General features: G+C 40.9%; 1 protein-coding gene across 4 annotated transcripts; it reads right to left on the bottom strand.

Annotated features, from left to right (window-relative positions):
• Window positions 1–223: 223 nt before the first annotated feature.
• Window positions 224–21593, bottom strand: rab3gap2 (RAB3 GTPase activating protein subunit 2 (non-catalytic)). 4 transcript variants are annotated; one of them, XM_078277100.1, is made up of 35 exons: window positions 21171–21593; window positions 19991–20079; window positions 19658–19775; window positions 19482–19563; window positions 18246–18293; window positions 18071–18146; window positions 17869–17970; window positions 16607–16706; window positions 15937–16035; window positions 15362–15510; window positions 15115–15194; window positions 13921–14013; window positions 13671–13810; window positions 13345–13540; window positions 12576–12719; window positions 11292–11374; window positions 11119–11183; window positions 10921–11011; window positions 10594–10715; window positions 9733–9946; window positions 9003–9100; window positions 8588–8696; window positions 8294–8454; window positions 7761–7935; window positions 7293–7472; window positions 6934–7040; window positions 6591–6657; window positions 6388–6458; window positions 6244–6279; window positions 5943–6068; window positions 4627–4842; window positions 4300–4389; window positions 3934–4158; window positions 3625–3789; window positions 224–1127 (listed from the first exon to the last, which is right to left on the bottom strand). In XM_078277100.1, exons 1-35 carry the CDS (start codon window positions 21277–21279, stop codon window positions 975–977), a joined length of 4179 nt encoding a protein of 1392 aa, XP_078133226.1. In that variant the 5' UTR covers window positions 21280–21593; the 3' UTR covers window positions 224–974. The 4 variants fall into 4 exon arrangements, with proteins under 4 accessions (XP_078133226.1, XP_078133227.1, XP_078133228.1 ...); XM_078277101.1 differs by having other exon boundaries at window positions 9733–9943; XM_078277102.1 differs by having other exon boundaries at window positions 5994–6068; window positions 21171–21592.
• Window positions 21594–23281: the final 1688 nt, after the last annotated feature.

The following is a 23281-nucleotide window of genomic DNA, read 5'->3' as shown; positions in this document are numbered from 1 at the left end:
AAACATGTTTTTCTTTTAATCTTATTTTATTACTTCTAGTATATTTCTTGTATTTTTGGTTTGTGTGTGAGAGAGTATGTGTGTATGTCCTTGGTAACTTGCTACTTGCTGCTTGTAACAGAGTAATTTCCCAATTTGGGATCAATAAAGTCTATCTATCTATCTGAGTGTCTGTTGAATCAACAAGTAGCTAATAACACGTCATCATCTCAACATAAACATCTAAGCTTTTGAGAAACATCTTTATTCTGCAAAGGATCAGCCCAGTGGGAGCATCTGGGCGGACTATAGAATAGGAGGTGTACAGGCACAGCTAGTACAGTACTGTCTGCATTTATAAATAAAAAATGAGGTCCATATTTCTTAATGATACATCTTGTCTATTAGAGGGAAAGAGGAAGGAGAAATGTCAAACAGAACTCTGATATGGCACACAGTTAGGACACCAACACAGCGACGTCTGAATTTTTAGGGTTAATCAAATTGAAAATGGAGTGACAAAGAAAAAACATGCCCCAATCCTTAATACCCATCTCATAAAGGTATCCTCCAGACAATACTTCAATAACACAAGTACTCAACATTATTTATGTTACATGCATGAAAATATGGATTAAAAATAGTTAAAAGCCTATCATATCCACTCTGTATATCACTGCTTTCTACAATTAAGTTGAGAGGACTTTATAGTATTATATTATATTAACATCTGCTGAATGACAAAATACAAAATCTCCAGGACGATGACGAAAGAGTGTGAAAAGGCTATTTATCATCTTTCTCTTTGTTGACTGTGTCATACGCTGCATGTGATTACACTTCTGGACACAACAATTCAAATCCTGAAGTGGTAAAGTCTCCAGCAGAACTTTCTTCTTTTCTTTTTTCTTTTTTATTTCCTTCCTTCTCTCTCTGTCTGCCTACTACAACCATGCCTTCAGAGGTGACTCCACCCCCCCCCCGCCCTCTCAGGGTCAGTCCTCAGTGGTGAGGGCCTCCACAGCCTCCAGAAGGTGCAGACCCAGGCTGTACTGGGCGTGGTTCTCCGGCAGGATTTCAATCAGACGGCCGACCAGCCTGCTGGTCTGGGGCAGGGGGACCAGGGGGCACCGCAGCTCACTGGGGTCCTGCAATACGAAAACACATTATATACATTACATAGTTAAGCTTAATTTATTGTCGCCGCAATGTACCGGGAGCGAGGTACGCGGCACCATAAAATGAATTCACCACGACTGTCGTTTCCAGCGCGAAGACTCCGCAAGCTGTCGCGGCGCGTGGTCGTGCACCTCTGAATTTTTATAACTATGCGCCCCCTGCGCACGCTGCGCTTTCAATTTCAACATGGTGGCTGGGAAGAGCAGGTTTGTCTGTACAAACTTCTGTGCGATTCTTCATGTACAGACCCCAGGGAGTCAAACAGCCTTAAATGTGTGTTTAGAGAGAGACACCACACTGGGAAAAAAAGAAACATTTTGCTGGAGAGTGTGGAAAAACATGAGAGATCGTTTTGTCAAAGCTAAAAAAACGGCTTCACGTAAAGAGTGCAAATAACAGTGTTACTGGCAGACAGTCATTTAGATTTGGAGATACAACAACAGTCACGTTAATGATTAGAGTAGATAAATGTAATGTTTTGCGGCACGTCGGTGTTGACATATATAAAATGGACCAACAGATCCCGTTGCTCTGGACGGAGACCAGTGAAGGATATTAGAAGGACTTTTCCGGTGATGGCTGAGTGTTACTGCGCAGCCTCCAACTGAGCTTGAAGACGCAGATGTGACGTGAGCAACCTGTCTGAAAGTTGGAAGTCTTCTGGTAGCTGTGCAAAGAGAAATCTCAATCATTCCGAATCGTACAGAGACGGAGAGCGTAGGTATATGTTAGGAGATAACATAGGCACAGGCTAATTATAGCTAACTAAAATGCTAGTTAACATTAGTAATTACACTTAAACAGCTAATGTGAGATGAAACTGCCTGCGAGCTTCTCCTGTACTATACGGTAATTCCTCTACTGTGCGACAGTAAGTCACGTGGTTATGACACAATCGTTAGCCTATTTTTACAAAAACGTCTGCTACAGAGCCATAACGTGAGGTACAAGGTAATGGAGCCTTTTATACATTGTCGTATTTCTTTAGAAATAAACAATGGACACATAGTGTCTTTAAACGCTTCAGATGTAAAGTTATTCGCTGTCAAAGTGATGCCAAAATGAATGGGAGTCAATGGAATGCTAACGGGAGGTGATGGCTTGGTAGCATCAAAATGGCACCATAGGAGCTCCGCGTTCCGGGGAGAGGCTTACCCCCTTGGGTGTTACATGGTTGTGTTTACTACTGTTGCCAGGCAGCCTGCTTTCCTTTACTTCCGGTCTCATCTTCCCTACTACTTCTTGCTTATTTACCGATTATTCTGTCTGCAGGCCCCTGGTGTTTCGGAGAGTAGTGCAACGAACAATGCGTTGAGCATAAACATCTCTGTGCATGCTCGTAGCGCGTGCGCCATCTACGGCGGCCCGCACACGGTGTCGCGCCTCTCAATGCAAAACTTGCATGGCTTCTACATGCTATTAAATTGCAATTTTTTTTTTTATTTGACTCACAGATTGGTTTGAAAAATTATTATCTTGACTATTTATCACCAATGTTTTTGGTCAGTGCAGAGGTGAGAAATACGACTGAGAATCATCTATTCCTATTAATTAGTCTTTGAAGCATATAATCAAATTATTTTGGAATAAGTTTCCTCACAATAGGACATTATTATTATTAGGGCTGTCCTTGACTAAAGAAATTCTTAGTTGACTAACACTCAAAATGATTTTATCAACTAATCGACTAGTTGATTTAATCGACAGATCTGTAAAATTGAGTCTCTCTACAAAGCATCCTGTAAAAGCGCCACTTTAAAGCTTGTGTTTACCAGAGATGTGCTCATGAGTTTCTTGGAAACAAGCCACTCAGCATGAAAAACCATAACAAAATGACTCATCAACTAAAGAATTCTTAGTTGACTAAAACCAAAATGACCGATTAGTCTACTTACCGACTAAAAGCGGTCAGCCCTAATTATTATTATATAAAGTGCATCATGCTGCTGCCGGTGTTAGTGTTCTCTCTCTATTTAGGTCCATTTGGGTCCACAACATTTTGAAACAGGTCTTATTATCCTTAGGTCTGTTCGGGTTGGGTCTAACTGTATTGGGTCCCCTTCTGATCCGGTCTCTCTTTAAAGTTGTTTTTATTTATGCACGTCTGGTTTGGGTAGTTTTTTTCCACAGGTGCATTTCAGATTGGGTGACCTGTAACCAGTTTCCTATTCCTGTCTAGTTTCTAACTTAAAAAGTAATATGCAAAAAAGAGTGAGAACGCTGAAAAACAGGTTACATTTTTCAGTAGTCTGTCAACTCTTGCAGTCTTTATTTGCTGTAGCCAGTAATGTTGTTGATTTGAGGATTTGTGGTTGAGGGTGCCTCTGTAAATGACAGAAGACAAGGGGTTGAACCTAATGAAGACGGCTGGTTATACAAATGCACTTATAGAAAATAGCATCTAGCCTGTAAGAACCTGTGACTGAAATGTCTTCAGTGTATAAGATGACTTGTCTGGTGTCTCACCATAGCCTTGAGCCATGTGCAGAGGGTGGGAGGCAGGCGGGCCAGCAACTCCATGGCTCCCTGCGTCTGGCTCTGGCTGTGGAGCAGTGAGTAACTCAGCCTCTGGCCAGTCAGCACCAGTAGCTGGGAGCCCAGCACATCCTTATCTTCCACCTCTAACATCACCTGGGTGAAAAGATGCCACACACTTAAGATAGTCAGAGCAGAACACTGACTAAGCACTGTGGTCAGCATAAAGGTTTAACAAAAGTAGTATCATCCCGATTTTAGCTTCTGTCTGCTACAAAGAAAACCACAAATTTCTCTTGCCTCTTCAGCCCGGAGGTCCAGGCCCTGGTTGTAGAGCTCGCAGACGAGGTGCCGTCTCAGGATGTCAGGGTTGACCTGCAGCAGGGAGCCCAGCTCCAGACACAGCGAGGGCCACCAGTCAGCTTTGGGTCCACTAGAGGGTAGAGGAGGGGGCCTGGTGCCAGAGGCTGAGCTGGAAGGATCATCTATAGCCTGCACCCAGCTGGTCAGCACCCGGAGGAGGAACTGAGACGGATGTAAGAATGTGGGAAACATAGATGAGACAACGGGTATGGAGAGCGAAGAGGAGATGGAATCAGATGACAACAGACCATTTGTTTGAAGCTCTTCATTTTCTATTGACCTGTAGATCCTAAGAAATCTCACCTCTTGTCGTATCGAGACCAGGCCTGGGTCCATGTCTCCACTGGGCATCAACTGGATGGTCGTCAGATCTCTGAAGAAAGCATTCTTACCCTGGGACAACACATATGTACAAATACATCAAGACTACATTGTTTAGCTTTTGTAATAACAGCTCTAAAAGAGTGTTATTTGACATACTAAAGTAAGAAAGGAGTAAACGGTGTTTAAACCCTTGTCCAGACTTTTAACTTTGGTGGAAGTAGATAGGCTTACCTTCACAGTCAACATGAGTATTTATTTGTGTGTGTGTGTGTGTGTGTGTGTGTGTCAATAAGTCCATCTCCTCACCTTGCTGTCAAACAGGCTGAGTGGCTTGAGCTTCAAGCTGAATGTCATAGCAGCATGCTGCAGGGAGGCTAACAGGCAGTGGTGTTGCACCAGGGGGTAGTGGACGCCCTTCTGCTCCAGGGCAAGTTCAGCCAGTGATGCAGGGCCCTCCGCCCCGCACCACACCTCCTCCACGGACAGCTCCGGAGCGGAAACCTCCTCCACCGCTGAGTCCGCCTGCATGAAAAAACAACAGACGAGATGGTAAGAAAGGCTTGCGTGCTTGTTAAGAACAGGGGGTTCATTCAAATTATGATCCCAACCAGGGGTTGATGCATAGACTGTATAAGTGAAGCCAAAACATCTTGATCGTCCCCTTGTGGCTGGCTGCAGTATAGGTCATAAATCGCCCCCTCCATGTTAGCGGTTGGGACATGGGCCAAACAAAGAAAATGACTACTAAAAACTAAAAGGTACACATCAAATATTTTTTTTCCCAATATTAGTTTCTGTCATTTTAGGTAGTTCTGATCACGCTGATGTTTGTTCAAGTGCTCATTTTTCTTATAAGTTTGGTTTTTATTATTTGTTATTTGATGCTATAAAAACAGGGTGTAATGTCATGATTGACAGCTGTGATGGACTTGCGATTGGTCGAGTGGGTATATGGACGGGACTTCGATACCACGGCTCCACCGCCCGACCACTACTGTGCAGACTCTGCCAAATTACAAGATGGCAGCGCCGGGATATTTTGGCATCACTTTTGTTCAGCGGGAGGAAGTGGGGACGTGTCATCCATCTTTATATACATTCTATGATCCCAACTCACAGTTCAGTTCATAGTTAACACAGTCAAGTGCAGAATACAACACATGCACAACTTTTAAAGTCCCCCTCCACACAATGCCTATTGTTCCTTCACTGTTTGAGCTTCACTGTGCAAGATCATGTACAGTCTGGCACTAGAAGGCTGTTGTCACATTCATTCATTCATTCGCTGAAGGGGGAAAGTTTCTCTGTGCTCACCTGAAATCTCAGTTTAACACGTGTACATAGCAGCAGGATTTGGGATCACAACTAGTTTGCAAGCCAATCGTGGTCCAGTATGCAACTTACACAGGTGGGATGTTGAAACTTGAAACCTCCAGTGCACATGCACTGAGAAGGGACTTTTCAGTGAACTATTTTGTGGAGAAACCATATCAGACATATTTTTTTTACTGCAAGCAGTAAGCTAGCTAGCTAATACATCAAATGCATATCAAGTACAAGTGTAGTTAGTAGTGGTAGTGATAGGTTTCTCCATGCTTTGTTTCTGGAATATCTTTACTTACATAGTAATCTATAAAAGACAAAGGGCTCTGATTTTTAAGTACTCCAGTCACCTCCATGAGGATCTGCAGCAACCGGACACAGCAGCCCAGGAAAGACGTCACAGCTTTGTCTCCCATCCCAATATCCTGCCAACATAAACAAACCCTTAATATATGCAGCTTAATGCTTTAATTGCAATATTTTACATCTGAAACAATCTGAGCCATAACATTAGGAATGAATACATATTTGCATATATCAAAACTGGCATCATATATTTTCAATTCACTATTAGAATTTTTACTGAAACTGAAAACTTACCCGTCGACATAAGCGATCTTTGGGTGCTTTCCCCACCTAGGAAAAAAAGGGTGAACACTTTATACATTGCCTCACAGACGCCTTTACCTCAGACACACAGACATACTGTATATGTATGGATGGATGTATATGTGCATGACTTGCCTTCTCCATGAGGTAGGCTGCTGCTGACAAACGCTTGACAATGAACGTACTCCACATCATTGCAGAAATACCTATGAGAAAGATTCAAAGAAAGTCTAATGACACACTACTACGGTTATTTTCAGGAGGTACTGATTTACAAAGTGGGGTCATTGACATCACTTCTGGTAATATAGTACTTTCACCCTGAAAAAGCCCCTCACCTAGTTGGATATGTGGACTGGAGACTAGCTTCAAATGTTCCACAGCACACCATAAGTATCGGCCCTCCTAGGAAGAGAATCAGGTGTGAGTCTAGATTTATGAACAAAGGTGATTTGGTTCTTTGCCATCCATGTTTCTTGGATTTATTAAAACCTGCCTTTCCCCCTTTAGTGAAACTGACTTGTTGCAGAAAGTATTGATAATATACAGTACACTAAATTAACTGAGGATAAACATTGTTTTTTAATGGCTGTCTTCCTTCTTTTGAACTATATTTATCATAAACACAAAAACCTATGTGTATGTATGTATGTATGTATGTATGTATGTGTCAATGTGCACCTCTGAGTCTTTGTTCCACTGCACCACATATTCCCAGCAGCAGTGGGCGAAGAGCAAGTCAGGTGAGAGGGAGTGTGGGAACCGCTGGCACACTGCCACCAACAGCTCTGGAAAACACAGTGGACAGTGTTTGATTTGTATTTAATTTATAGGGTATAAAGAGGCTCCACGAAATAGTGTGTACTGTAGAAGACATTACACTGCTCAAGTAATGCTGTATGAATCTACAAAGATTATTAACAACATAAACAGGTAAAGCACGGCTAAATCTCTTTAACATGAGAGCCAATGTGTAATTCGATATCAAATTTATGTATGTCAAGAGCTAATATTTTGATCAGCTCTTGTCCAGTCCTGACCTGCTATCGTGTCTGTGTCCTCTTGGCTCTTCTCATCCTGTTCCTTCCCTTCTTCTCCAGCCTTCTGCTCTAGTTTTTCATCTGCCTCTTTGTCTTTTATCTTTTGGAGAATTTCCTTCAGTCGCTCAGGGGCCAAGTTGTGCCTGAACACCCACTTGGAGACACTGTCGGCAATGCCACCTTTACAGATAGACGTGAAAAGAAAACGAGAAAAATATAAAATAATGTTGTAATGTAATAATGTTTTTTGTAGCCACAACCAGTATATGGATACTGAAAGAAAGAAGAAAGTAAAAACTATAAGAAGAGAGTGACAGACTTCACAGAAGGAAATAATCAAAAAAATAAAGAAAGCAAGACAGAAATAAAACACAGTGGCAGACAAGCTAACAAAAAAGTAATGCTGTCTTACTTCTTTTGTTAGCTTGTCTGTCTACATCCCTGAGGATATTTTTCTTAACAGTCTACCTGTGCCTCCCTCCAGCAGCGTTTTGATGGAGCTCTGTGCAGCAGCGCCCCCTGCTGCTCCCTGAGGAGGAGGTACCAACAGCAGAGTCTGCAGCACCAGCACATCCTCTAGCTGGCGAACACACACACTCCACTGCTCCAGGTCTAGGGAAACCGCCTCCCACTCAGACTGCAACTGTCGCACACAAAAACATTAAAATAGGCTGAGTCAGTGAGTGTGGTTTTGAAGTATTCTCCTATTTTTTTGGCGAATTACTAGAACTACTGTGTCTTTGGAACATGAGGGTGGGTGGGTGTGGTGCTCTGGAAACCAATGTTTTTTTTTTTTTTTGGATTGGTTTGTTTGAACTTCATCAGTCGGTAAAAAAGTTGGGAGGATACAAATGACATGCTTCAACAACACATAAAAAACATCTCTTGCTTGAAAATCAACCCCTTACAATTCTTGTTCGCCATCCTTACGTTTTTCATAGCACTGCCTGATGAGTGCACTCATGTGTGTATATCTGTGTGTGCGCATGAGACTTCCCTACCTTGCTGTCAGCTCGGCTTGTGATGCTAGCCTTAGCAGCACGGTGAGCAACGAAGGCCGCCAGCAGAGCAGCGGCAGCATTGTGGGACTGGATGCATGTACAGCGAACTTGCTGCCACCAGGGAGAGATAGACTGGGAGTCCCAAGATTCCTCAACTGCACCTGAAGAGGGGGAGAATAAGTGCTAACTCTTTTTTTTTTTTTTTTTTATCCTGCTTTTTCATGAACTTTTATTGGTTGACAGACAGGACAACTTGTGCAAATGAGTCTGCACACACTGGACACAAGCACATACCTGGCATGTTGCTGAGGGCGATGAGTAGTGTGTGTAGATTTCTAACAGTTTCTTCTGGTTTCTGTAGCACCTCCTTCTCTCTTTGCATCCACACACTTAGCAAAAGAGACTGAAAGAAAATGAAATATATGAGCAAAAAACAATTTAATAAGGTGGCACTTCTATATAAAAAAAAAAAAAACGTATATCTTTTTGGGACTATGTGCAACATGTCCATTCCAAAAATCATAGATTTTTAAATATGAAATAACAAAGAACTACATATCATTATTACATGTGTCCACTTATTTTGTCACAATTTATCAGCGGTTTCATTTTCTTTTCATCTGTAAACCCTGAGCACGTTTTACCTCTATTAGCAAAACTCATCTTAATTTCAACCCATTCCATCAACAAATCTTTTCCTCTATCTTACCAGTAGCTGCTGTGGAATGATGCCAGCCTGCTGAAGTGTGTCACAGACTTTATGGAGTGGGCTCTTTCCACACAGACAACCCCAGAACATAAAGTTCCCTGCAGAGGACACACAAGAGCAACGTTCTCAGTCTGGATTTGTGTGGCGTGCTCACTCATGTGTGCCTGATGTCACTGAGATTTCTGTATATAAAGGTTAATTTGCATTTCTTTTCTCTTCCACAACCCTCCGTGTGATGTGTGTTCATCCCACCTGCGCTATTTTTACACGTCATGCCCATTTTCTTTGATACATATACACCACAGAATGCATCACTGCACTGCCCCACAGTGACACGTTCAATAACGTTGAATAAGTTGATTATTTGATCCAGTCTTTTATCTTTTCTTTTTTTTTCCAAGTGGAATTATCTTGTAATCTATGCACCTCGTCAGTTGTATATTTTTCTCAAGTCAACGTGACATCAGCCTTGGATAAAACGCATGAGCGGCACAGCAACTAAAGATTGTAGTCTCCACTTGGCTTTGGTTTGGAGAAACACAGCAATACATCTCACTCACTGTCAAATGAGATTTCATACTCTTACTTGATACGTATCTATCAATTCATTTAACAGTATCATACTGAGGTTAACAAAACACACGTAGCGTCATACATTTTTGGTTGTGTCATGGTATCTATTTGGGTAACTGTGTCAAGGCATACAATGTGCATACATGTGTTGCCATACCTAGCTGATTCCATTCCGTTTCAGAGGCGCGGATTACCCTCAACTCCCCGACCTCGGTGCACTCCATCTGGGAGAGAAAGGCTTGGACAGGCAGGGGTGAGTCAGGAGAGTCCTGGGCGAAGGAAACACTGGGTCTTGAAGTGAGTTGGGCGTAGCGTTGCAAGGTAGGCCCAACACGAGACAATTCATCCTCTATGCCTTCGAGGGAGTCCTGCTGGTTGAGGAGAGCATGTAAGTGTTTATTATAGAGTTATGACTAATAATAATAAACCACCAAGCAACAATACTACCCTAATTGGTAGCTTTACCACAAAAGCCTATGTTAGGGCTGAACGATTATTGGAATTCAAAGTGATGCAGCGAGAACATAATTTTCAGATCTCAAAAGCTGTGATTTTTTTTTTTAATGCTACCCACTCTAACCAAGAAAAGGGTTGTACACACCTGGTCCTGTGGGCTTTATGGCACACACACTGCCCTATGCTCCACGTGACATATGTGAATGAGAGCTGATGTAGAAAACAACTTTTTAAATGCTACGCGCAAGCTTTGATGCTCCCCTGATATCTAAATTGACAATAATTGAATATGTACCTTCCTAATCCCCAACAACAGATTCCAGGGAAGATAGAGGAGGATAAGGAACTTTTAAAATAATGATAAGGAACTTTTGGATGATAAGGAACTTTTAAAATAATCGCATACTAAATCATAATAGCAATATTGGTTGAAAAGGAAATCGCAATTTGATTATTTTTTTCCAATATCATTCAGCCCAAACCTACATTATGCAGTCTTACAGTTGGAAAATGTTTATGGGAGTACTATTAACAAGCTTTCTGCATGTGTGTGTCCTCTCACATTTTTAGAGCAGGTCTCTATGTCTGCAGCAGAGTGCAGGTGCTGGATGTCAGCGTAGAGCTGAAGCAGTTTCAGCTGTGAAGAGCAGAGCTGCAGTAATTCTATATCCACTGCCTCAGGGTCTGCAATGCAGAAATACACAACCATGAATAAAGAAAGAAAAAGCATTGCCATACAGTATATGTATGATATGTACATTTACAGTACTTTACATTTCAGCCATTGAGCTGAGCAAATGATCTGGAAAACCAGTATATGACACCTGTTATATTATATCTTAGAACAATCAGAACAATATTTTTTCTTAATAATAAACTGATAGTTTACCTTGTTGCTTTAGAGTGTCATGTAGGGCGCATGTGATGTTAGTAAGACATGAGACTGGAGCATTCTTATTTGACAGCAGAGACTCCAAAGCCTAAAACGCAAAGACTGCAGTTAGAAATGTGACTTGTTACTACAAAGAAAATAAATAGGCCTCTCTATTAATGTGTGAGGCAACTTGTACAGTGTTTTTGTCGATACCTGCTTCTTAATGGCAGGGTGTTTAATATCTAGCAGAACACTTTTAGCTTCGCTCTCCAAAATATCTGAGAAGAAAAGATGAGTAAGCACATAGAAAAGCATAGATTCAAATATCTCTCATGTCATACAGGTGTATCTAGATTTCCATTCAGCTCTCACTCTTGTATTCTTACCAGGCTCCACCCCTCTGCTTCTTAGTAAAGTAGTCAGTCTCTTTAACAGGTGCAAATCTTTGGCTCGCTCGCTTTTCTTGTCACTGAAATGGAGAAGAAAGAATAGATTAGGTTTGGATGGATTGCTCGCAGCCCTTATCAACAACTTGTAGACTGGTGAAAGGTATTGCAACTTAAAGTTAATGCTTGAAGGTAAACTTAGTGGTTGAAAACCTTGGTTGCAAAAGTAAATGATGACAGTCCAGTTGCCATAAATTCTCTTGCTTAACATTTTTTACCATGACCTCAATAAGGTTTTTGTTGAGTTGAGTGAGTAAATGAAATAAGTAATTGAGTAATATGTTTCTATAGCTGAGGTATACAATACAAATATTACTAGGGTTGGGTACCGAAACCCAGTGCTAATACGGCACCTGTGCCTAAACAACCGGTATCTACCGTACAGAATAGCAACGCGGATTTCGGTGCCAATTAAATGCCTTTTGCGCTGCCCTCTGATGCTCTGAAACAGACGTTAGAGGCAACAGAAGCATCACTGCACATGACGCTAGTTAACACTTCACTTGACAGCTGGCAACATTAGCTAGAAGCTGGATTAAACACGGTTAAAATGCTGACAGCAAAATGGTGTAAAGTGCGTCTGTATTTCACTGTAGAGGATTCCAACAGCGGGACGTTAAGCAATGTGCAGCTGCCTTTGTCGGAAAAACAACACAGACGGTGCGTTTACTTGAAACTAGTAAGCCTTGTGGTACATTCAAAGTTATTGTAAAATACCCTATTCCCCTCTTTTTATTTAAAGTATCGGTTCAGGCACCGGCACGGTTTTAAAAGTATCGTTTTAGCACCGAAAACCCAAACAATACCCAACCCTAAATATTACTAGAATTGTATTCCTACATACAGGGACCTACAACTAAATATTGTATTTATTTTAGTAGCAAATTTGAGTCTGAGAATAAAAAGTATCCCTACACCACATCTGCAAGCAATCCTACAAGAAACACTAACTGAAGTGTTAAAATTAATGTTTTGGGAGACTTGAAGTCAGTTACTGAAGCTGGCCGAGGAATAGTCTGGGGCTTGAGACATTAAGACTGCAACTTGTCGTTTTACCACTTTGGTTTTTGTTTGGTTTTAACAACTGAAATACAGTACAACATATTGATTAATGTGCTTCAGAGGTGCTGGGCTATTCCTTTAAAAATGCCTGCATGATAAACAGCTGATCTACAGTGTCTTTGAGGTTAATGTATGTGTGTTTTTGTCCGTCTGTGTAGCAACCTGAGGGCCAGGTGGAAGGGGATGTTCACTGTCCTCAGTACTCCTGTGATGGGATCCAGCAGACACACCTGCTGGGTGTGGAGCTGCCAGCCCTTACTGGTCACACTGTTCACCCCCATCAGACGGTAGCCAGCATACAGCAACCTGGAAATGCACAAACACACACGAGAATATTTTACAGAGATTTTATTGTGTGCTTTTCCCTAGTTTGTCTATCCATGAGTGTCCAGAATATGCTTCAGTGGTATGCTATATATGAAAATGCACAGGCGCTGATTTCTGTTTGTGATGCTTTTGAGGCTAAGAAATAGCTTTAATAAAGAGTTAATGTTAGAAAAATTATGCTTTGAACGGTTTTGCTTCAGTTTCTTTGTTAAAACCATTTGCATCCAAACTGCTGTTTTTGTTTTTAATATTTCGGTCTTTCATGTGTTAATCATGAACGCTGAGTGACCTTGCAAAGAGCACAGGATGTATCCCTGAGGGCAGAATGCATAATGTGGAGGAGATGCCGGGCCTGACCAGAGATAAGAAAAAAGCTACTGATTGCATGAACCGAATAATTAACTTGACTCCCAACTCCTTCAAAAAGACACTGTTGTGAACAATCTTCAGTCACTTTCTGTACTTATGCTGAAGTGCTGTAAACTGACTCTACTTGCTGCAAGTAAACACACTTTTAAGAGAACTCCAGTGATTTTGTCCATTCTTTGATAAATAATTATCCTAACAGTTAACACCTTCATTTTTAGAGTGCATTTTTGTATACCTGCAGTGTTTGCCCACAGTGAAGGCTCCAACTCGAGGACCCTGCTGCATCCCCCACACCTCCAGGATTCCCCTGCGAGGTGCGTAGATCACCAGGAACAAAGCATGGCGTCTTGGAAGGGGGGCAGAGGGGGAGAACTCCCGATCAACTCGCTCCTCCGGAACCTGCAGCCAGCCCAGTTGAGCATCTCGATAGCCTGCAGTTAAGTTAAAAAATGAATGAATATAAAAGAGAGATATAAAATCGGTCCCTTCTTAGCACGGCTCCATGCTTTACCTATTTAATTCTCTCCAAAGATCTCTTCAAAAGACATTTATATTACTCACCTTTCCACATGCGGATGGCAATGCCCCTGGCCAAGTCCAGCAGTGTGACTCGACCAAAGTCATCCGTCACTCCAGCCAACGTGTTGCAGGGAGACAGACAGATGGACTCGCCATGGCGGCGAGAGTCTGGGAGACCATATCTAGGTGGAAGAGGTCAGATTTATGAGAAAATGACATCAACAAGCTTCATATTGCCAATATCAATAAAACATAATAGGGCATTGTTGCATTTGATGTCATGGTACAGTACCTGATCGTCAAGGGCGTTGCAGGCTCCACCTTGGGCTTCTGTTTCTGAACAGCCTCTTCTTCATTCTTGTGCTTGTTCCAACCTAACCATCCACTGGGAAGGAAACATCAAGGGAGAGTGATGGAATTATAAAAAATAGACAAGGAGAAAGTTAGCAAGAGACATAAAAGATGAGGAATTCATGTAAAAAAATAAATAAAAAAAAGAGGACTAAGAGAGTCTACAGTACAAGAAAAATTAATAAAGAGAAGGTGAATGATAGAGATATATAATACCCCATTGTATGGATTAAACTGACTGAGCAGAGAACAGGATATAATTATAAGAGTATTGATTTGGCTGTTTTCTGCAGCAGTAGAGGGTTGTCAACAATGCGGCATTCAGTCTTTGAGTGTGTATGTGACAGGAAATAAATACCCAGGCAGGCACACAGAAACACTTGACAACCCTTTTTCTCTTTTAAACAATGCACTACACAAATTGTTATGTGGCTGTTAGTTTCGTCCTGCTCTTTTGCTATTATTACTCATTCACGTTTCTTGGACTATTGATTGTCTTAAAGGTCCCATGACATGGTGCTCTTTGGATGCTTTTATATAGGCCTCAGTGGTCCCCTAATACTGTATCTGAAGTCTCTTTTATATAGACCTTAGTGGTCCCCTAATACTGTATCTGAAGTCTCTTTCCTGAAATTCAGCCTTGGTGCAGAATTACAGCCACTAGAGCCAGTCCCACAATGAGCTTTCCTTAGTATGTGCCATTTCTGTGTCTGTAGCTATTGAGGAAGACAACTTTGCTCGTTTGAAAGCCATGATGTCTTTCTCTTTCTCATGGGTGGGCCAAATTCTCTGGGCGGGCAAAGCAGAGAAAGGGGAGGTAACCTTTCCCCTTATGACGTCATAAGGAGAAGATTCCAGATCGGCCCATCTGAGCTTTCATTTTCTCAACGGCAGAGCAGGATACCCAGGCTGGGGGAACACATATTAATGTTAAAAAACCTCATAAAGTGAAATGTTCATGCCATGGGACCTTTAATTCCTGTATGTTACAGTGCTATTCAACTAAAATTATGTTTGGTAAAATTATATTTTTTTAATAATAAAATTAATGCAGGTTTTAATTAATGCTTGCTTATACACACATGGAAGCTGGATTACACACACGGAAGCTGGATTACACACCACACACACACACCTGGCAGCACTGAAGAGGGCTGAGGTGAGTTTACTGGCCACAGCCATAGCCACATGAGAGAGGAGAGGCTGGGTGCTTCCCTAAAGACAGACAGAGAGACACAACAGCTAAATGTTTAGCACACTATTATGTCTAGCACTGTCTCCTGTAGATTATTGGCACCATTTGTGTAGGTACACTAAACTTAACTTACTACTTAACACAGCTATACAGTTAAGTTACCTGACTTGCTCCATCTCTCACTCACCTCTACAGCATAGTAGAAGCCTGTGTATGGCCCACCTCCCACAGTGACATACTGACTCATGGCAGGGGGGTTGCCCTTGACTGAAGCATTAAAACCCCCCAGGATAGATGCATTCTTCATCTGGTCAAACACACACAGCGTCATAATGCCTAACAGCAGGAGAGATGGAGAGAACAGAGATGTGGGAAAAGAGAATGACAGAAATGAATGCAGTGAGTGGAGTACTTCCTGTCAATAGTTCACTCGATTATATTTTAAATAAGATAACCTCTTCCCAGCACATGAATCCACTGCACAATCCTTTTTATTCATTGTAATTAATGCATGAAAAGTCCATTTTGTTTTCCGCTTCCCCAGGAAGTTTTTGTTGTCAAAATATTCGGAGAATTTTGTCAGAAAGTCAGATGTGTAAAATGCTGTAATACTTCTTCAGAATGAACTCTAAACACTTTAACTCTGTGATGTAGTAGTACATTAAAAGATGGATAAGCCACAAACACAAACCAGTCCATCATAAGGCAATCAACCACTGGTATGAACAAAAATCAATTACTTTAAGAAAACTGGTCTCTTACCCACACTACAGTGGTCAACAATGGTGTCCATGTCGTGCAGACCCCACTTCTTATAGGCCAGGGGAGGAGGCTGGATCACATCACTACCTGCCGCTGCCGCTGGATGGAAAAACACAGTTGGTCATTTGATCATCGTCTGTAGCTAGCCAACAGGCATGTATTGCATTTAGATACATTTAAAACTAGAGCACTGTGCATAAATTGTGACAATAATAGATTTAGGCCATGGGAAGACGCACACACACCAACGCCAAGAACAACTAGATGTTCAGAGAAACCCTGTCAAAGCTTGGCTTCTAAACTTCTAGAGACTGTATCTAGGGTTTGTGTGTGCAAGTGTGTGTGTGTGTGTGTGTGTGTATGTGGTAGTTTTGCATATGTCTCCTTAGGTACCTGAATGCCTTGTAGCAAACACTATCCACCCAGCCAGCAAATGAAGAACACATCTGTAGTTAACACACTGCAAAATACTTTTAACACTTAACGTATTACTTAATAGAACCCTATGACTCCCATACAACAATACAAACACACAAGCATAAGCACATACTGTAAATACTCCCAGTTGGAAGCGTTGCACACACATACATACATACACACACACACACACACACACACACACACACAATTACACACACAATTACACACATGCTCACGCAAGCAGCAGTACCTCTTGCCACCTGGTTCCTGCAGGCACGCAGAGATTGAAAGAGGCTGAAGCCATCGATAGTGACCAGAGCAGCAGGATAGAGGATACTTAACTCTTCATGCTGTGATTGGATAAAACCAATAATTATTCATTTGCTAAATCACATGGTGGGATACTCAGGAAAAGCTAGTAAGTGAACCTTGAGTTTAGATCAAGGTTAATTTACTCGCAGAAATGTGATCCTAAGTTCAAAAATTATTCTCCATACTAATACAGTTGAATGAATTGTTCAACATACACTTTCCTGTTAAGAGTTACATTAGAAGATTGATACAGTTCTCATGTCTGTAACAGTAAGCCTGGATTTGTCCAAAAGTGACATAACAGCAACTCTGAAGCTCACTGATTAAAATGTTATAGTTTAATTAGTAAAAAACACAAAAGTGAAGAAACAACAAGTTTCACCAGGGGTTATTGACTATTTATAACCCGGAGATCAGACTTCCGGGACTCCCTGTGACATTACTAGGCAATAGGGCTGTGTATTGGCAAAAATCTGGCGATACGATACGTATCGCGATACATGGGTCACGGTTCAATATATTGCAATATATGTCGATACTGTACGTAAGGCGATATATTGGGATTTTTTTATAGTATCATTTTAGAAAAACTAATATTTAAAAAAAGTCATGATGTCCATAAAAGTCAAAGAAGTTTACTTTAGGTAAACAATTCAGTACATAGAAAATCCAACTGCCAGTTTGGGATTGTGGTTCACAGGTTCTTAGTGAGCTAATTTTTATATGCTAAAGTAGGCCAAAGTTCAGCCATAGCTACGTTGTTAGCTTCTAGCAAAACGTCAGGCACTGCTAGACACTGTTAGGCGAGGACACTAGTGGTGCGTCTTATAGCCATCTAGCGGTAGGTGGTTTAAACACAACATAAACGTGAACCACTGCCTTACATGAATATTTTTTAATGTAAACTAAAAAAAATAAAAATCGATATTGCGTTTTTGAAAATTGATACAGTTTTGCTAAATAAAATATCGCGATACTCAAGTGTATCGATTTTTTTCTTACACCCCTACTAGGCACCCAGCCGAGACTGTGCTAAGGTACCTGCTGCTGGCTTTATTTTTCGTATTCATCAAGCAGATATGTTCGCATCTAACTCATGACAAGAAAGCATAGAAGTGTATTTTCCAAAATGTCAAACCTTTGGATTTTAACATAAATTGCATACACAGTTCTTATAGAAATTTCCGATGTGTGCATTACCTGCTCAGTTACTCCAGGATGACGAGGGATTTCATATGTGCGACACTTGAGCCTCAATACAGGGTCCTCATGTAGCAGCTGGGCCAGGAGGAGAACCCCGTTCTGACGAGAAACAATAGGTGTTACATTTAATACTGGCATTCTTCACCATATCTTCTGCTGACTATCTGAAAATGGTGATTGTTGCCTACTGGCAAGGTACCTCAGTGTAGAAGCGGACATAGCCAGAAGTGAAACCCACTACTACACATGTCCAATCAGGCCGCCCTGTGGAGCTCCTAAACACAAACACAAACACACACACACACACGCTATTGACGTGTACACATTCACAAGCATTTTACATCTCCTCTATTTCCTACATGAATAATTCTTACCTCTTCTGGCTTGCCAATGGTATACAGATAGAGCTGCTCACGCACTCTCTGTAGTGAGAAAACATACACAAGTAGGATGTTGTTCACTGTACAGCTCACTCTCTCTCAAGAACCTTGGAAGAAGTACTTATGCATTGGCTCATGATTCATTTGTTTCCCCACTGTCAAAGAACTATCCCATGGAAAAGGGAGTCTTTGTTATTTTATTTGTCCTCTGTAGTTTTCCTCATCACTCTGAAGTTTTTTTTTTTGTATATACACTACCAGTCAAAAGTTTGGGGTCACTTAGAAATTTCCATTCCACTCCATTATAGACAGAATACCAGCTGAGATCAGTTGCATTGTTTTTTTTTAACCAGGGCAGCAGTTCACAAAAGTTCCAATGTTTTCTCAGTTAGCCTTTTAAAATGATATCAAAGTAGTATACAGAATGTATCCTGGTAGCAGTATCGGGAAGTACTGGAGTTTATGCACCGATCCGATACCATGTAATAAAGCCCTAAAGAAAATCTACGTTAAAGTAGTTTATTTATGTTCTTTTTCCGTTATAACTGAGTGTCAAACTGGATAATACAAGAAAGAGTTTAACCTGAGCCAGACCGACAACAAAGATAGAAATCATATCACCTCCATACAGGGATAGTAGTATACAGTTGTTAAATCATAATAAAATATATAACACACTGGTATTGGATCAGTACTCGGTATCGGCTGATACGCAAGTTCAGGTATTCAAATCGGTATCGGGAAGAAAAAAATGGTATCAGACCATCTCTAATTAAAGACCAGCCACTTCTTACAGTCGAGAAAGAAAGAATTTTGCAATTATGTAAGCACATAATGTTATCTGAAAACTGCTGCCCTGATTAAAAAAAAATGTCTAAGTAACCCCAAACTTTTGACCGATAGTGTATTTTAAATATTTGTACTTGTATTCTATCCTATTTATTATTTCATGTATATTGTATCCTATTAGTTCATGTATATTCTGTATGTGTTCTGTGTCTGATATCTGCTATAAGTGTAACTGTAATTTCCCATTTTTGGGATCAATAAAAATGTCTATCTATCTATCTATCTATCTATCTATCTATCTATCTATCTATCTATCTATCTATCTATCTACCTACCTACCTACCTACCTACCTATTCCTTGTCCTTAGATATAATGCTAACCCATCAACTCTTCTGTTGTCATTTTCATTCCTTCTCAAGTTATTCTAATTTGACTCTTACCCTTCATCAGTACTGAGGGTTCCGGTCCAAGACACAGCCAGGGTCATCTCCTCTCGGCCGCTGTCATCTGTACGCCACTTAGCTATAAGAATCAACATTAACAGCAATGTACAACACCTCATTGTACTTAGAATTGAGTGTGCATGTGTGTGTGTGTGTGTGTTTGAATATCTGACCTGAGAGAAAGACAGCCTTCTGTTGGCGGGCCACAACTAATAGGTCAGAGCATGGCGACAGGGACACTACACAGTCTTGCAGCCAGGGTTCCCTCTGCCCTGTAGTCTCCTCCTCCACCTGCGGGGCAAAGAGGAAAGGCAGTTGGAGGGGACCTTTCCTTTCAATCAGCAAATGATGTGAGTGATAATCCCATACAACACCTCAGGTCATTTTCACATATTGGACAAATTTGTAACTGAAGCAGCCTTGCAATGCCAATTACACCTGTTTTTTTAATATTGTAGGGAGAAATGACAACGTGAGAATAGAGAATCAAACACAAAAGGACAGACCGTCGTGGCAGAAGTGACTCCCTCCTCTTTGTTTTCGCCACTATCCCATGCTGACTCCCAGTCGGAGGCCTCCCACGACAGCTCATTTTCTGTTAGGGGAAAGGGGAATAGGGAAATCCGAGGACAATGGGTATTCATTTGTGACATCTTGCTGATTTTGAATATGACCGGGCAACCAATTGACAGGGTATTCACATTTGTGGTAGCCAACACACAGCAACAACAGTGATCATGAGTTCCAAGAAAAGTGACACATTTAAATGTTAAAGAGTGGTGTGAAATCAAAGGCTAAAGTCACAGAACAGTTGTGTATGGTAGTGTTAAAGTCAACCGCTAAAAATATTAACTTAACACAGACATGATAATTACAGTCTACCAATCCATAAAAAAAACTAAATGAGAGAGGACACGATGAAGGTTGTGCTACAGGGAAATAACCTAAAAACATTCAAGTGACAGAACAAGTAGCAAAATCCAGGATGAAATCCCAATGCCGTGGACATTTATAATGCATTATGCCTTGGTGCAGCGTGTGTGGGTGTCAATGTCAATATTTTTGCACACCCTGGACAAAACCGTACAGCCTTCTTTTCGTTTCTTAAACAGTTATACTGCACATATTTGTTATAGTGTCTTTGTTACATATTTGTATTGTAATATATCTACTCTGGATGTATGTTCTTGACTGCAGCAGTACTCTGTTCTCCTTTGTTGAGCATCTTTCAGTGATGTGTTTCAGGGATGACTCATTGCACAAAGGGCAGTGCCCTGGTGGTACATGTATTGCAAAGCACAGATGGAGCTCCATCCATCATTCACTTTACAAAGCCTTACCTTGAAATGATTTGCCTTTATTACTACTGTCTACCATTCGAAACAGTTGTTATTAATGGAATTCATTAAAGATGCATTTTCTTTATCTCTCAGATCTGAGCATTAGGGTTTTTTTGTACCGCACATAACAGAATTGAACGAATAAAAACCTGCTTGCAACATTTAGCCACCTTGCTATAACGTTATTTAGCTTTGGTCCTTAGGTTAGTTAGCAATTACTTTGTTTTATGACTAGCTAGTTCCAGAGGTAGCAAACTGGACAGTTGTCACTTTGGCTAACGTTAACAGTTAGACGAGCTATGTAAGTTACTGTAGCTGCATGCTACAGACATGCATCTGTCTTGACCTGTTTGATTCTTCTCCTCCACTGGTTCGGTTTTCTGGTTCTGGAACAAGTAGTCCCTGACCGTCTTGAGCTCTTGGAGCCGACAAAACTCCAATAAGCTGCAGGACATCTCTCTCCCGTCCCGTCAGGACCGAAGTAGGGAATCAGCCAGTTAGCCCGCTTGCTAACAGTCCAGTTGTAGAAGATCAACGTAACGTTAGCTTAGCAGTTTGAGTCCTTTTGCAGGTCCTGCTATCGTGTTAAGTTACCTTAATGACAGCCTCTTCACAAAGACAATATTACCTACGTGTCTTAAACTAACACCGAAATGAATATTAGCACGAGTCTGGTACCCTTATTTTCCCCGACATTCGCAGTTTCCACCTTATTCCTGATGTGTTGATGACTGATGACACAACGCTAGCATAATAACACATGTGTACTTCCGGGTTATAGCCGAGTCGAAATCTTCAAAATAAAAGCTTCAAGACGCATTTGTTTACCAATTATAACTAAAATGATATGCCAGAATAATAGATATATAGCTATGTGTATAGTCAGTACATACATTCAGAATTTGAAACCTACAATATGATTTGTGTGAAAAGTGTATTGGTGTGTCTTTTTCACCAGAGGGCGGTAGTGGAACAATTTTCAGGTGGCTTACTAAGCTCGTGTGCCTCTACTCCCCCTCCAGCTACATAGCCTATATCCCCGTGCTTAACTTTAGTTTGCTGTACCTCCCTGTCTGTGGCCTACTGCCAAGTCAACTCTGAACTGTATCTATTCTGATCGCTGCTTGGTAAAGATTTGGAAAATAAATGTGATCAACCTATTTTCTAGGATTCTTTGTGGTTTTATCGTGTTTATGCATTGCTTTACAGCAACTTTATTTAGGGTATACTGCATGGGTAATGTAGGTTAATGAAGTAGGATGAAATAATCAGAAAGAGGGCTAGGCTATATAATTAACCTACAAATCTTGTTCTTTAAAAAGTTATATACATTACTGTATTTGTGGTAGGCCTATTTCCCCTGGAGTTTGCTTATTGTTGTGTTTTGAGTCTTGTGGTTGCTTTGTATTTTGCTCTTTTGAAGCAACTGTGACAACTTTAATGTTCTCAGTGCATGATTGTTGAACATCAGGTAAAAGAAAATGCCCGCTCAAGCAAGAAGGCCTGCGCTTATTAGTTCCTAGGATTTACATAAAAACCTGGCAATTACCACCATTTTTTTGGATACAATACCTAATATTGTAGGTGCTGGAACATTTTGGATATAATACCAGGTTTGGTCAGTTATCCACACCAATAAACAAAAAACCCTGAAACTCAATCCTTATCCCATTAACTGCCTTCAAAACACATCTGTCTGTGCTCCAGTCCGATCACTGTATGTGCTAACTGTTCCCCGTCTTTCATCCACTTCTTTTGCACATCCTTATTCCATTATCTCTGGCATGCCCCATTGCATAGTTGCACAGATGCACATCTTCACCTGCACTGCACTATCATATCTGTTTACGCTAATTTGCACTATTCACCTGCCCTTGTATGCTCAACCGTTATTTCTTCCCACCTTTGTTGTCACACAATTTTGCACTAACTGTATATTGACTATATTGACTCTACATTTCAGCATTCGTATAGTCTGTCTATTCTTGTATACTGTGTTATTACTGATCTTCATAACTACCCAAACCACACTTTGCACTAACTGTACATTGACTCTTTACTACATCTCAGCATTCATACATACTGTCTATTCTTGCATATTGTATTATTACTGATATACATCACTGACCACCATTTGTACTAACTGTATATTGTCTCTTCTCTACATCCAGCATTTATATAGACTGATTACTGCTTACTGTGTTATTACTGAGCTACATCACTTAATAGACCACAACTTGCACTAACTGTTGACTCTTCACTACACCTCAGCATTTATCTAGACTGTCTATTCATATACATTGTGTTATAACTGATCTACCTCACTAACTAGACCACTAGTCTAACTGTTTACTGACTCTTTACACCATCGACTCTTTACACCATCTCAGCAGTGATATAGACTCTCTGTTCATGTATATTACATATCCATCTGTCTTACTTGCACCTCACTATGTG

Source organism: Sander vitreus, chromosome 20, assembly GCF_031162955.1.
Source record: "Sander vitreus isolate 19-12246 chromosome 20, sanVit1, whole genome shotgun sequence".
NCBI lineage: Eukaryota > Metazoa > Chordata > Actinopteri > Perciformes > Percidae > Sander > Sander vitreus.
The sequence above is the reverse complement of the archived record's forward strand: the minus strand, read 5'-3'. Positions and strand labels throughout refer to the sequence as shown.

Bases quoted from the DNA above. Each gene is read 5' to 3' on its own strand.
- rab3gap2 (XM_078277100.1), bottom strand. From the start codon at position 21,279: ATGTCCTGCAGCTTATTGGAGTTTTGTCGGCTCCAAGAGCTCAAGACG. The intron at 7,936-8,293 runs GTAGGGAAGTCT...TGTGTGCGACAG, and splicing joins CAAGCCGAGCTGACAGCAAG to TTGCAGTCTGAGTGGGAGGC. The intron at 4,843-5,942 runs GTAAGTAAAGAT...TTTTTCATGCAG, and splicing joins TGTCTTTTATAGATTACTAT to GCGGACTCAGCGGTGGAGGA.